The sequence below is a fragment of the Pelmatolapia mariae genome, linkage group LG3_W (assembly GCF_036321145.2).
Source record: "Pelmatolapia mariae isolate MD_Pm_ZW linkage group LG3_W, Pm_UMD_F_2, whole genome shotgun sequence".
Classification (NCBI taxonomy): domain Eukaryota; kingdom Metazoa; phylum Chordata; class Actinopteri; order Cichliformes; family Cichlidae; genus Pelmatolapia; species Pelmatolapia mariae.
Genome location: NC_086229.1, coordinates 45,638,147 through 45,654,037, shown reverse-complemented (window position 1 = coordinate 45,654,037; position 15,891 = coordinate 45,638,147). Strand labels below are relative to the sequence as shown.

The 15,891-nt window shown below is 41.1% G+C and overlaps 1 protein-coding gene across 1 annotated transcript; it reads left to right on the top strand.

The window, feature by feature from the left end:
* Window positions 1-5,617: 5,617 nt before the first annotated feature.
* Window positions 5,618-15,212, top strand: ovol1a (ovo-like zinc finger 1a). Its single transcript, XM_063461559.1, has 5 exons — window positions 5,618-5,717; window positions 13,134-13,375; window positions 13,531-13,716; window positions 14,544-14,688; window positions 14,878-15,212. Exons 1-5 carry the CDS (start codon window positions 5,618-5,620, stop codon window positions 15,210-15,212), a joined length of 1,008 nt encoding a protein of 335 aa, XP_063317629.1.
* The last annotated feature ends 679 nt before the right edge of the window (window positions 15,213-15,891 follow it).

Below are 15,891 nucleotides of genomic sequence, written 5' to 3'. Positions count from 1 at the left end.
GTAAGTGCAACTCCTCCAGTTTCATATGCAAAAAAATGTATTGCGCTAGCTTATGTGGCTTCAGTTCTACAGGGATTTAAAAATAGTTACGCAAAACGGAGTGTGCCCCCTACGACTGGTCTTAAAGGGTTAAACGCTCCAGGGAAACCTGAGCACGTGCTCCCAGTTGCACTGGTTAGCCCCGCCTATCTGGAACCTGCAAGGCAACACAGAGGGACAGAAAACACAAAGTTGCAGCTTCACCCTCAAACTCCTGCCTGAGGTCCAGAAAGAAAAATGCAAATGTAATAAAAAATATTTAAGGACAACAACAATAAACACACACAATAAACACCTCATCCATACATTCAAAGTTATTGGACAAAACCCTTCACAAAGGTAAAACATGAGAAAAGGAAATGTGCTGGTTTACAATCCCAACAACAAAGTATCTTGATAACAGTCACTGTCATTCGGATTAGAAATACTTAGTAATCCATTAAATTTTAAAACACTGCAAAAAAAGCACCTCATGTTTAATGTTCTCTGTAACATCCATGAATGTCCTCCAAGGTCTACATCTTTTCCTCCTGCCATTTCTCTGTGAGTACTCCAACTTCCTCCCACAGTCTAAAGACATGCATGCATTTAACTGAACCGCGGTTACTCATTGGCTTTGGATAAATGGTTAAATCTGAGATGGATGGAGGGTCCAGATCAGCAGAGTTTCTGTGTTTCTGTGTATCGCCTTTAGGTTTCAGTTTTTTCAGGCAGCCATTAAGAGACCAGGGTGGGTCTGAGTGGGTGGGTGGGTGTGTTAGGCTACTTAAGCTCCAAAGATGAGGGAACAGTGAGAAACCAGGAGGGGGCTGTAAACACACAGCAGGGATGGAAAGGTGGGGGGCACACTTGCAAATTTGCATACCTAAAGGTTGAGGTTTGTCCCTTTATTAGTGATAATGTACTAGATCAGTGGTGTCAAACACAAGGCCCGGGGGCCAGAATTAGCCTGACAAAGACCCCAATCTGGCCAACTGAACAGCTTTGAAACGAGGGCACAGATTTTGGACTTTTAACTGTACTTTAAAGGTTTTACAGCATTTCCTGCTTTATAAAAACCTCCCCCACTACCATTCATACTACAACAAATTAATTAGGAACAGATAAACAAAAACAATCAAATCACAGAAAGGTTCCTGTTTTGTTCACTATCTTCTATAGCAATTTTTTACAGTGGGTCCACAGGGGGGAAAGGACATTTTCTGGGCAGTGAGCTACGGGAACTACGGGTCTGTAATTTTATGAATTTATTTATTTGTGCTGACAGATTTCTTTCATTTAGTATGGCAGCATTTCTTTATCGAGTAGAAAAACTGAGGAATACTGTTGATATTGCACTGCTCTTTATATTGAAGGGGATTAAATGTTTAGTTACACATCTTTACACTGACAGAAAGGGCAATTTTGTAGTTTCGGCCCAGTTAAGATCAAAGTGGGCTGTATGTGGACCGAGATGTACTGCACTAGATTAACGGCCATGATGTCACTGTCACACTGCTGCTGTGGATATGTTGATGTCTGCATGATTATTAAACAGGGAAAAAACACAAAACATAAACAGGGTTGCCAGGTCAGTGGTTTTCCACTGCGTTGAGCCACTTTAAAGTGTTCTCTGTTATCTAAGTGTTTCCACAGGTGACCTGTTTTGTCCATTGGTTGCGAAAATTTATTTGACATTAAACGTAGTAAATATTTGTTATCCATTAAAATTATCCTCAGATCATAACAATTTAAACGGCCATGATCTCAAATGAAAACATGCCACCCACACACACAGACAATGCAGTTACATGGCATTATAGCGTGTCTCCTGTTACAGCCTAACAAATACTTTGCGTATTAGTTGTCTTGAGAAGCATTTCTCTTGCTATTAGTCATGAGGAGAGCAGACAGGTAAGAGGTGAATCTCGCTGTACTGGAGTTTCCTGTTGTATTTAAAGGCAGCATGAAGAGAAGAGACTCTTTAAACCCCGAGAGGTCACTGCTGATGTCCCTAACCTTCATCCAGCACCTTCATGATGTGTCATTTTGGTTCTTTTTTAATTGTTTTGCCAAAGTCGTTGCAAAATTTTGGCAATCGGGGCACAAAACAAAGTTCCGACACACATCAAAAACTTTTTAGATTCATAAAACACAGGTGTGGGGCTGTGGCAAGTTTGCTGTCACGTCTCTTTCATTACATAGAAACACAAATTATAACATCATTACAGGAGCTCCTGGTGTTCAATGTATTATGCAAATAAGACATCATGTGAGTGATCTGATCAGGCCTGCACAGGAAGCCTTTTATGATGTCACAACCAGTCTGCACACCTGTGCAACCAAAGAAAAGAGTTATTTAAAAGGGAGCTGTAAACCTGCATCAGCTGATTAACAGTAAATGGAGTGGACAAAATAGCTGAAACATAGGACCACAAACTACATATTCTAGAGCATTTTTAAAGGTTTGAATATCAAGACTGTTCACAGTGGAATTTACTGTTTATCCGCTCGGACTGCAAAATATTTTTGCGTGTTTTAATAATAATAACTGTCTGGGCATCATTTTTATGATTGACAGACAGGATGGACTACATGCTGCTCCCGCCATCAGTCATCATGTCTTTGTTTTTCTCAGTGTGCGTGATGTCAGGAATGAGTTACTCAATGTAAAATGCCAATCATATATAATACCATCAGAAGTTTCCAAGAATCTGGCTGCAAATCAACATTGGATGTTCACACTGGAGGGATATTCCGGTTTTCACAGCACTGCCTGGAAATGACTACATGGACACTTTAACACAGGTAAAAGCTCCATCATCCAAAGAAGATGCCATATGTGAGTATGATCCAAAAATGCTGCCATCATCTCTGAAACAAAGCTCAGTAAAAAAGAAAAAAAAAGATTGAAGCAACTGTTCTGTGGTCAGATGGGTCAAAGTCTGAAATTCTTTTTGGAAGACCAGATTAAAGAGGAGACTGACTGCTGGGCTTGTTTTCAGCACGTCCCAACAGGTTGATTGTGTTCATCTGGACGTAGCGTTTTCAATGGAAGAAATGTTTCATCACTCATCCAAGTGACTTCTTCAGTCTCAGCTGGATGATTAAGTATGCATCAAGATGTTTTCAGCAACGTTTTCAAAAGGCCTATCTCTGCTGGTACGTAGGCATATCAGTGCCTACTGAATCAGTAACTTTCATATCTGGAAAGGCGCAGTTAATGATGAAAGGTATCTATAGGTTTTACATGTCCTCATCCAGATTACATCTTTTTTAGGGAAGGCCTTGAATATTTCAACAAGACTGTACTAAACCACATACTGCATCTATTACAGCAGCATGGCTTTGTAGTAGAAGAGTCCAGGTGGTGAACTGACCTGCCTGGTGTCCAGACTTTTCACCATTTAGAGTATCGTGAAATGAAAAATATGACAACGAAGACTGTTAAACTCATCTATCAGACAAGACTGAGGCAAAATTCCTCCCCCGGCAGCTGCTCTCCTCAGTTCTCAGACCATTACAGGCTGTTATAAAAAAAGAGGAGATGTTACACAGCGGTAAACAAGACCCTGTCCCAGGTTTTTTGAGACTTTTACCTTTCATGAAAATATTTTCTCAGTCTAAACATTTGATATGTTTTCTGTGTCCTAGTGTCAACAATAAATTGCTGTGCTTTCCGCTTGGTACAGGCTGTCGACTCCATTTCCCAGTTACACCTAGCTACGGTGACAGCATCATTTACACAATATGTACACAGTTAATTGAAGGAAAACACTCAACAGCTGGTAGAGAGCTCTCCGTTCACACTGATCAACCGTACAGCAGTGAGGAAACCACGGAGGAAGACTAAAACAAACATCACAACACACAAGTCTTTCTGATACAACAGTACCGAGTCTTCCCAGCTGCAGTGTAGGTTTTCCTTTATTATGACACACTAGATGACATAAAAGGATCCACTTTCATGACTGACCTACACGGTCCTGTTTGTGTCAGTGTGTAATCTACACCTGGTCTGATGATACATCTACAACAAGGAATAAACTGGAAAATATTGCATGTGAACAAAGCAAAGCATGGTGGCATTTATTCAAATTCACAAATAACTTTGTCCTGCCAATCTCAACTGCTGGAAGAGTCCTTACAGTTCTTGAAGCAGTTTGTTTTCCTTTGCCGGGCCTATCTGAATGAATTCGGCACCTTCCTGGCAGCAGATCAATGCACATGGAGACCTATGACCTTGTAGAGTAATCAACTTTAACAGTAATGAATTGTGTAGCCAGCTTAGACACCTCGGAGACACTTGATAGACATAATGGTGAATTGGGGGGTGGGGGAGGGGTCTATTTCAGCTCCCTGACTCTGATCTAATCACTCAGGACACATTTAAAATCAACTAAAAACTTCACACACAGCTGAGCATCCTCAGAGATCCATCTGCAACACGCACACTCAAACTTGACTGTTGTTTTCACTTGTTACAGCAAATCTATGGTTATACCTCTCATAGGTTCACTTCGTTTCACCTGAGATACAGACAAATGTTCGTTTCTGTTTCAGTGATTCATGATAAACTGGTTTTTTGTCATGTCTCGAAACATTAAAATGTTCCTGACTGTGAAGATTTTTCATCTTTTAAAGTACTCTGACAAAAAAGATAGTAAGATGAGCATTAGACTCTCATATTTAGCAGATATTTATCTATATGTTCTACAAATATCTGCTAAATAAGTGTGAATGTGACAGTGTTGTTAAAATAATGAACTCCTCCATTAGTGTCTTTATTCTGACTGCTGTGTTTGTGCATCTGCACAGTTAAAGTGTGCCTCTGTCTCTTTGTGTCTACAGTTTCTTGTATAACTGCCCTTCACTCCTTCACACACACACACTTCCACACACACTCTCAATCTTTCACTCTTTCTTCTCGTCATTTTCACCGTTCCCACACCTTAAAGCGGAATGGAGAAGAGGTGGAGAAAGAGAGGATAGGAAAGGCCGAGACAGAGAATAAAAGGAGGGGTAAACCGGTTCAGCAGGTAGAGGCCTAACCTAGGCTCTCTCCGGCTTGTTGTCACCGTTATTTCTCCCGCGCATGCGCGCTGCTGCCTGTTTCCTGCTTTTAAATGAGTACCTGTGCAGCACTCTGACCCACCTCTATCGACACTTGTGTATGTGTGCGTGCGACCAGGAATATCTGCGTTTTTTTCTCCCTCCCAGCCCCGCTCCCTCACCTAGTGACGCCACACTCCCGTTATTTCAGGGTGCTGTGGGCGATATCCGTCTGTACCTGACCTGGTAGCTCACCTGAGCGGACTCACCTGTCCCGACGCCGAAAATAATTTTCTTTAGAGCTCGAAAACAAATCTGGTAGAGAGGAAAGGTGTGCTGGAAGGAGGTGAAAAAGCGGGACGAGGCTTGCGAAACGAGAAGAAAGGTGCGAAGAGAAGGAAGAAGGAGAAGAGGGGACCGACCTTCCAGTTTTTCCTCTCGGTTTCCTGCTTTTTTTTTTTTGGTCACTTTTAACGTGACTTTACGTCGCCGCAGCGGCTTTCCCTGCACATCGCTTTCTCTCAAAGGGACTTTGTGTTGACTGAGCATGCCGAGGGCCTTTCTGGTTAAAAAGGCGAACGTTTCGCCGGGAAAGCGGAACTGGAGTGAACTCCCCGATCATGAACGAGGGGACGTCTACATCCCAGGTGAGTCCACGCTGCCGTGATGAGCCATTTTTGTTGTTGTTTAAAAAAAAGAAAAAGAAATGTTGGCGATAGCGTGTACGGGCTCGTTTTGGGGCGCCTTTACGCACGGATTTGTGGATTTTTGTTGTTTGTTTGTTTGCGCGGTTTGGAATCCAGCGGGAATACCGGTGTGACAGGTGGCGGGGGAAGGGGTGTCCGGCGGTGATTGTAACGGGGCCACGGAATAACGGGAAACAGCAGCGGCCCGCCGTACTCGGAGAAAGTAGTTCCTGTTTTGTGGGGTGTCAGAGCTATGCTCTTCTTACTTTAGATAACCTTTTATGTTAAACTTATTTCATTTCCATGAAAATGTTAAAAACCCTTCCTCGTTTTTCGTGTTTTTGATGGTTCACATATAAACAATTTGAGTAGAGTGTCACAAAAGCAAACAGTGACAGGACTAATGTGTTCTTACACCAACTCCAGTGTTGTGGCCTATAAGCGATCGCAACGGCCCGGTGTTTTGTTTTTTCTGTTTTTTTCATATCGACCTTCAACCCCTGATTGTTCTTCCTTGTACAGCATAGCACCGGCCTGACTTATGAAGCACAAATAACGACCTATTAATCGGCTTCTGATTAGTCATTCAGCACAGGCCAATTAATAAACACTTGAATTCAAATCTCTTCATTTTATGTTTTACCTTTAACTTTTTGTTTGTTTGTTTTTTGTTTTTATTGTATCTACACGTGTTGGTCTTACTTTTTTAAAAGAAACTGAACACATCAGCTTTCCTGACCTTTGAATGCGTCACTTTACATTTAAATGACACGTTGAGGTCCCAAATGACTCCTTCTGCCCCCTCCGCATCCCCCAGTTTTCGTGAAAACAATCCCTATTGTTGCCATCGGCGGAGTTTTTATTGTAAGACCCCGCCGGTATCAGATAACAAGTAACGGACTACACCCTAAACGTCTCTCTCGCTCTCCTTTCTCTCTTCTCCCTCCCCCCTCTTTCGTTCCCCCTCTCTCTCTGTCTCTCTCTCTCTCCCTGTGTGTGTGTGTGTGTGTGTGTGTGTGTGTGTGTCCTTTTTCTGTCCTCATCCCATCACCGTTAACTTTTAATCATTGACTTTTACATCCTCTTGGGGTGTTTGCAACCGGAACACTTGGATGAACTGAACCAGGATACGCTTCAAACTGTTTTTTCCCAAACAAGATCAATAAAAAGAAAAAAAGGAAAAGGAAAAGAGGACAAACTCACACTCACATAGGATGTAACCACCTAAATAAAAGCGCGCGGGCATTTGGGGTTTGATTCAGGTCTTATGTGAAGCTTTTGCAAGCAACTTTGTGGAGTGAGAAGAGCAAAAATGAAGCTTTCCCTCTGCAGTTATTTCCACCTTCCCCTTCCCCACTTACACACAAAGGGAATCTGCCGTGTAATGTTTTTATTTAGGTTATTTCTCAACATCCACGAGCCAAAGAAACGTCGCAGAAAGTTTCAGCAGCTAGTTTTCCAGGAAAAACCTTAAGATGAAACCTGAACGTCAGTGCGTAATTGTGCCGCGTACTGTTAACGCTTTGCCAAGCCTAGCAACGGTCTCAGCTAAATCTTCTGGTATGTGCCGTTACTTGATGTACCTGCCCGGCGTGTGTGAGAGACGCACGCACAAAAACCGAATAACAAGCTGACACACTCAGATGTGATAATTGTCCTCAGTAATCTGCGTGTTGAATAATTCTGTGACACGCCACATGCCATGGCTTTGGACACTTTTCTGTGTGTGTGTGTGTGTGTGTGTGTGTGTGTGTGTGTGTGTGTGTGTGTGTGTGTGTGTGTGTGTGTGTGTGTGTGTGTGTGTGTGCGTGCGCGCAATGGTTTATTTTTATCCACAAACATGTGCCGGGGCCTGTTTCTGATGGGTCATCAGTCTGAAATCAACCTTTGTTTCGAGTCTGTATTATCCCTCCTCCATCTTCCAGACACACAGAGAACCGCTGCGTGTGAAAAAGGCAACAGAGAAAAAATAATTCCTAAATAGAAATTAAAATATTTCGCAATTTTAATGTCCCGGTGGCTATTGAAATGAAAGCTAATTTAGACAGTACGTCACAATAACTGCCCTTGCAAAGACTGCTGGTGTTTCAGCATCACTGCCAAGTAGGTATACTTTCTTCTTAACTTTCACATAAATTAAAATACTACTGAGTACCGCTGTTAACATGCGCAGGTATTTGCTGCTTATGCGCTGATTCTGAACTTCTGCGGAGGTCGGTACCAGTGTTTGAAATAAAAGTTTATTCCCTCCTTATACTGGTGGCAGAGAAAGGAAACAAATCTTCAATATACATAAATAGATGCTTAAAAATGTTTGGGCCCAGATGTAAGGACCAGATGGTTCACTGGACACAGCAGAAAATCAACTCGCATCTCATCAGTATCCGCCATGAAACTCATCAAACCCATCAAACATACAACGTTGATTTCAAGCACAGTAGACGAGAACTCCCTGTTCTTATTCAAATAAAAGTTGTTATTGAAAATATATCGAAAGGTCATTTAAGTGTTTTACATTTTGAAAGAAATTTAAAAAGTAAGAAAACTGAAGTAAAACTGAAAAAGAGGGGGGGAAAGAATGAAAAACGGAAATGGAAAACATCTTCTCCTACACGCCACTTTTCTATAATAATAATAATAATAATAATAATAATAATAATAAACCGTAAAATTAGCTTATAGTATACTTGTTTAGTTTTTGAATAAGTCTATGTATCATTATGCCTTATTTTTCTGTTACACTTAGAGGTCATATATAATCTAATTATTACTTTCCAAATGTATATAAACTTAGCTTTTATCTATAAAGCTAAATAATATTCTTCTTTTTGAGGTTATATTATAACACAAATAAAAGACTTGTCATTGTCACTGTGCCACTGACGGAGCATCGCGAAAAATTAGATGGTGCTCAATAACGCCAGAAAAAACTTGTCAACAGTTTAAATACAAACATAAAATAATTAAATGTTGTCATTTTTAAAACATTAATATAAAAAGCAAATACAACATTAAAGGAAACATGCATGTCTTATATACAGAAAAGTAACATGTGGAGATCATAGTTAAAACACCACCTAGTGCTGTTCCAGGAGTTGCTACATGTGCTGAAAGAGACAGAGCCGATTACTTTCTAAAGTTTTGTTGTTGTCGTGTTGACTTCATTCTGTAGTTTTAGCAGACGTTAGTTTCACCTTTACACAGACTGGCTCATGTATGCACACACAAGAAAGATGTCGCGAAAAACGACTAAACGTGTTCCCCAGAATCTCAGAGCAGTCCAGGAGGAGCTGATGTCTCGTTTTGTTTGGGGGGTTTGTTGCATTGCACCAATAGTTTCCACTATCTGCTCAATGACTGCTCCAAGGTTAATGTTTATTGGATGGAAGGAAATGTAACGGACCCTATGGACAGCCTGCTGCTGCAGACAATACGCCTTAAGCAAACACACACACACACACACACACACACACACACACACACACACACACACACACACACACACACACCCTCTGTTTGATCAAGTTATCTACTGATTGTTGACTCTTTCTACCAGCTGAGCGATGTTAAATGAATAAAAGGAAAATATTACAGAACATTTAAAGCAGCACCACTCCTCCTTTACTTGCTCATGGAGTAGAAGCCTTGAGTTATTTTAACCCTCCACATTGCCCTTTAACTACCAAACACACATACACACACCTCATTCATTGGTCAGGGGGGGCAGGAGAGGTGAACAAACAATACAAGATGAGATTAAATGTCCAGCCAGCAGCAATCACCACAGAAACTATCAGCACTCAGGAGTAATTAAGAAGGATTTGAAAACGTGGTAAAAAAGTACAGTGAAAATTTCTGATCATCTCGGCGGCTTTTAATCATAGGATTAGGCTCTCAGTGGCAGATAGGACACGTTTTGTGTCACACACCAGAAAAAGATTCAAAAAGCTTTAAACTTTGTAGATGAAACTAAATGTGGAGATCAAGTTCCTCATGGAGATAATTTGATTAACAGATTTGTTCATGAAATGTGAAATGCTAATGTTGAAGATGCGAGTCTTTCAGGCACTGAAGCGAGGATACAGCATTACAGAGGTGATTTCATGGTACAGGCATGTAGTGACTTAAAAACGAAAGATCTCTCATTTTACAAGTCATAAAGTCTCTCTAAGAACTTTTATCATTAAGCCTCATTTATAGGAAAATGATTGGCCAATAAGTTTGTTAATCATTACTGACTTTATAAGGATCTATAAGCAATAAATTCAGATCATTGCCACTTCTTTCTTTGAAATTTGAGGCTTTACTACCTTTGTAAATGATTGTAAATATAAACTCTTTAAACTTTTAAGAGTTTATTGTTCAATTTTTTTCAACAGGAGCATTTTTAAAATGCTGTTTATACACCAAAAACATCAAAATAACAGTCCATTAACCATTTCATTCATTGACATAGTCGTGAATATTCCACAGCTGGATTGATCACTTGCTATAGACAGTGATTATGTCCAGCTTTTTCTTAAAGTCCTCTAAGCCCTCAGTCACACAAGCTGGCAGATCAGCCTGACACCCCTTTGGAAGTCCTGAATAATTAGTATTCCCACACTGGTTGCAAGTGGTTGCTGGGAAATAGCTTGTTATCAACATCCTGGTCACCAGTTGGCCACAACCTGGCAACTAGAGTTCACCAAGGAAAAATTTGTATTCCCTAAGGTCTCTAGCAGAATGCCTGTAGTTTGCATGTAAGATGCCAACTTGTCTGCAAACACTTGCCAACTGCTCACAGAGCAATAGTGAAACTATGAAGACTGTAACAAACTGGAAGTGAAGAAAATTCTCTTCAAGTAAAAAAGTTCTGCCTTTGACACATGTTGGTAGCAAACAGAGGCCGCAGCATTTACTCTGAAGGTGACCGCTCTTCGTTTCTAGCTTGCGCTGCACTTTTTCAAGTTTTACAGGTATCTCTGCGTGTAGTTGACAAGTGTTTCCAGACTAGTCCAGACTGGTCCAGAACAAAGCAATCAAAGAGGTTGTTGGTGCAGCAACGTCTTTATGACTGATTTTTATCTGGCAAGAGCCAGTTACCTCCAGCAACCAGTCTCCTACCAGTCGGGGGATTGCCACAGTGACCTGAGGTTGCTGGGGATCACTTGCCCACCTGTCTCTAGGCCAGGGGTGGGGAATTCCAGGCCTCAAAAGCCGGTGTCCTGCAGGTTTTAGATGTATCCTTGATCCAACACAGCTGATTTAAATGGCTAAATTACCTCCTCAACATGTCTTGAAGTTCTCCTTGAGGCCTGGTAATGAACTAATCGTTTGATTCAGGTGTGTTGACCCGGGGTGATATCTAAAACCTGCAGGACACCGGCCCTTGAGGTCTGGAGTTCCCCACTCTTGCTCTAGACATTTGTGACTGAGGGTTTAAAACACTAGAAAATGCTCAGTGAGGCATCTTACTGATGGTCTGATGTCCAATGTGTTTCACAAAAGTTTCTTCTATAAATAAATCCGACTTTCAACTATGAGTTTCACCAAGTTGCCCTCTCATCTAACTGTCACCTTTCAATGCACATATTGAAATTCAGCTGTTTGTACAAATAACCTGCAGAGCTGGTTTTGAATACATGATTGGAGGAGTCTCTTTCTGTGTGGAATGATCTCAGTGTGCGCCTTAGCGTGATCTATTTTAATCAGAATCGTAGGGAGAGCAGTGAGGTTAGTACTACAGCACTGAATGCGTTTGTTTAACCAAATAATGCTCAAGTCTTTCACCGGGTTTATTTTGAGCCGTTGACCTGTTTGAGCCGTCACTGTAAACCCAACCCAGAGACCCACAGAGGCTCGAAGAGTGATATGTCTTCACCAGTTGTGGCGTTGATGTTGCACAGAGCCGTCACTGTTTCTCTCAGCGTTCCGTTAATCCGGCTGCTTCACAGACTGGCTTTATGTCTTCTCTTCATATAGCTCACTTCATTTGCATTTACATTTGGGTTTTATCTGATCGAGGCCCCGGCGGCACATTCAACTGATTCGTTGTCTCGGCTGAGCTCAGCCACGCCTGCCTTTGAGTAACACACACCCCTACATGCACACCTGCACGCCTCTCTGTGTTTTACTGTCAGTTGAATGGCTTGTCTCTGGTTCTTTCGGTGACGTTTTGTTGTGTTTTGCACAAATCATACATGCAGTTGGTTCAGTGCACGCACACACACACACACTCACACACACACACACACCCCTGCGGAGGTGGATTGTTTGAGGAAGGTAAAAAGCTGGTGCTGCAAGACTGTCTGGTCAAACAAGTAATGGTAATCTGTGTGTGTGTGTGTGTGGTGAGGGTGCAGAAGTCGTACTAAACAATAGGAAAAAAACATGCGCACACCCACACACACACAAACACAAGTACACGCTCCTATTTAGCTGTGGTTCTTTGCTAATTGTGCAAATATAAAGCAGTGCAAGCCGACCGCTTGTTGTGAAATTCTGTACAGTGCAGTGAATTTTCCTCATACGTGACTCTCTCACCCTCTGACCCCCTTTTAAAGACATTTCTTGTCTTTTTAACCTTTAGTTAAGCTTATAAGTTGTGTTTTGCAACAGTGGCAGAAAAAAATTAAAATTTTTTGGGTTATTGTCCATGCAAAAATGCATTTGCCTGTTTTTCTTTATAACTTAGTAAAAGTTCAGTAGAAGCACACAATGTGAGGTGTTTGGTTCTCTTGTGTATTTACTGTTTACACTGGTGGATGCTCATATTAATCATAGTCAATAGTTAATAAGTAATCTCTCTAAACACACAGTTCAGGACAGTTTCGTTTTCTATTTGCAGCTCTGTGTGATGTCACAGGAGCGCAGGCCTGGCTATGGCTTCCACCTGCTGCTCTCATCTTCCATTTTTGAGGCGCTTAAAGGGAGAGGATTTAAAATGTTTTCAGACAGAGTGAACAAAGGACGAATTTAAAACTAAAAAAAAGTTTCATTTCGAATTATTAACATTTAAGAGACTTTCTGTATAAAAGAATAAAATATACAATCAAAGGCAAGTGGAATTAAATTTAACTGCTGTCTGTATGTCTTTAATAGGCTACAATTAATATTAATGTAAGTAACATATCAATAATGAAATGAAACAATAAAAGCGACAAAAGATAATCTGAGGAGAATTATGAAGCCAAGAAGAATCTGAAGTTTCTCCTTGGCTTTATTGCTAATTTCAGGTCAGTGCTGCTAAAAGGCCCCTGTAGTAATGTAACATGCGAACACAGGGGATCATTTGGAAGCTGAATCACCTGATTTTTCCCTCAGGAAATTTTGGAGGTGTCAAAGAAGGAAATTCAGACATGACACATGACACTTCCTCTCTCTCTTTCTCTCCAGTCTCCATCTTTCCTCCGTCCGTCCTGACGATGGAGGTGGAGGCCAGCCCTGCTGAGACAACTCAGATGACCACGCCCCTCTGCCTCACCAAACACTCTACCATTGACGCACAAACTCACCCGGAGCTGCCCTCCAGCACGGTGCTCGGCAGACCCCAGAGCCTGGCGGGTTTACCAGAGGGGAGGTCAGAGATCAAGAGGAGGCCGCAAGGCGGCTCCACATACTTCCGAGCCAAAATAAAGGTAAGAACTGAGAGGGACAGAGCGCAGCACAACGTGTCAAAATATTTTTGATTGAGTTTACAAGGTAGAATTTTGTGTTACTGTACAAGGTCTTAGACTGATTTATTATTATTTATGGATGGCATTGTGAATCATCTCTTTCTTTCCCATCTCAGGTAACTACAGGCGAGTTACCCCCAGATCCAGCTCCCCTTGCTCTGGCTCTTCCTCTCATTCCCACTCCGCAACCATTAGCTGCACTTCCTCCTGCACCGACCCCACCCCCACCAGAGCCGGTCCCAATGGTGACCAGATCCACGGGTCAAAGTCAAAGTGGGTCAACGGGAGCGTTCGTGTGCCAGGTTCGTTTCCCTTTTTTTTTTTTTTTTTTGTGCATTATGATCGTAGAACCTGAAATACACATTTCAGCTTTATTACTTTTGTAAAACTAAATGATGTGTAGAAACACTGCCATCATAGCTATTCTATTTTTTATGTTTGAATCATAATATAGTTTAAATCAGGGCTGCCAAACAAATTTTTACTTCATGAGCCAAATGCAACCCAATTTTATCTGAAATACCCACTGCATTAAAAAACCCTATAAATTCCGTTATTTTATATATATATATAAATATATATATGTATAAGATGTGGCTTATATATATATATATATATATATATATATATATATATATATATATATATATATATATATACACACATATATATATATATATATATATATATATATATATATACATACACACATATATATATATATATATATATATACATACACACATATATATATATGTATATATATGTATACATATATATATGTATACATATATATATGTATACATATATATGTATACATATATATGTATATGTATACATATATATATATATATATATATATATATATATATATATATGTATACATATATGTATATGTATACATATATATATGTATGTATAAGCCACGTCTTATACATATATAAGACGTGGCTAGAGATGTGTTACATAAGTGCAGTTTGCACAGAATGCCTCACACAAAGGTAAACACTGACTTGAAAGTCGGACTGTAAACTTGGCTAATGTTTGTCCACAAGAAAAACGAAAGGTGGCTGAAGGTCGGCAAAGTGTGGAAGCGCCCTGATCGTCGTGTTGTTGCTTTCTTTTACAGGTCTGCCAGAAGACTTTCCAGTACCAGCGGATGTTGAACCGACACATCAAGTGTCACAACGAGACAAAGAGACACCTGTGCAGCTTCTGCGGCAAAGGCTTCAACGACACCTTCGACCTCAAAAGACACGTGCGCACACATACAGGTAGCCACTCACTTTGTGTATTTAGACCATAGAACAAGTGTACAAAATGTACACAATTGAAATTTTAAAAATGACCTAATAAGTGAATTATTTTTAAAAATGCAAATATATATTATATTATTTTTGGCATATTCAGACCTCCACACGTACACAGAGGTAACGGATGATGTTCCTTTCATATCCACACAGGCGTCCGTCCATACAAGTGCAACTTCTGCGACAAGGCCTTCACCCAGCGCTGCTCTCTGGAGTCCCACATGAAGAAGATCCACAGCATCACCCTGAAGTACGCCTACAAGGAGCGACGCAACAAGCTGTACGTGTGCGAGGAGTGCGGCCACACGGCGGCAACTCAGGATACGCTGCTCATCCATCTCCACTCGCTTCACCCTGACAGCCCCCTGCTGAAGAGCAAGGCCGCGAGAAGAGTGGGAGGAAGAGACGGTGGGTCAGTCGGAGGATCCATTCCCGGTTCTCCGCAGGGAGCTGAAAGCGATGATACCACCGGATCGGCCGAGCAGTAAAGGGAGCAGATACAGAAGATACTCAGAAATTAACTCAGGGGGGATCGATGAAGGACTGTGTTGAGTGCAGAGGTGACTGTTTGAGCCAAGATGCATAGCCATGGGAAAAAGAAAGCTACTGATTGCACTGTATAGGTGTGCATATTTACGTTTGTGTGTGTGTGTGTGTTTGGATTTGGGCATCTACTGTAAATAACTCAGTGGAATAATGCATTAAAGAAGATTAAGTCTGACTTTTACAAAAAGCTGTTGGGGTACTCTACTTTGTCTTGGGTAAAGTGCCAGAGTAGAGTAACATCAGAACTTTTAAATAGAGGAAACCGTGTTTTGGAGTTGCTGCAGATCAAACTTGTTGCAACACACACCGCTGGTACTCGCCTCTGCTGACCAGGAGTACTCACAAAAACACGGTGCCGTTTAGGTGGTCATGTATCAGGCCTTTCCCATAGACTGTATAGCAAAGATGGACATGGCCACTTTTTTTTTTTTTTTTTTAAACTGTGTACATAAAATGCTATGTTGAAGAAGAATTGAAAGTGTTTACTAAGATCTCAGAAAAATGAGAAATGGGTTTTTGTGTTTTCATAGACTTCCGTGCAGTCAGGCTTGTTTTGCAACCTGCTGGTTGTTTCAAAGACTGCAGGTGTCAGGGGTTTCACCAAATTTCAGCAACCTGATT

What these genes read in the sequence shown, in the direction of transcription:
- ovol1a (XM_063461559.1), top strand. Translation starts at nt 5,618, where the DNA reads ATGCCGAGGGCCTTTCTGGTTAAAAAGGCGAACGTTTCGCCGGGAAAG. An exon ending in AGGGGACGTCTACATCCCAG is followed by an intron (nt 5,718 to 13,133) that starts GTGAGTCCACGC and finishes CTTTCTCTCCAG; the next exon opens with TCTCCATCTTTCCTCCGTCC. An exon ending in CGGGAGCGTTCGTGTGCCAG is followed by an intron (nt 13,717 to 14,543) that starts GTTCGTTTCCCT and finishes TTTCTTTTACAG; the next exon opens with GTCTGCCAGAAGACTTTCCA.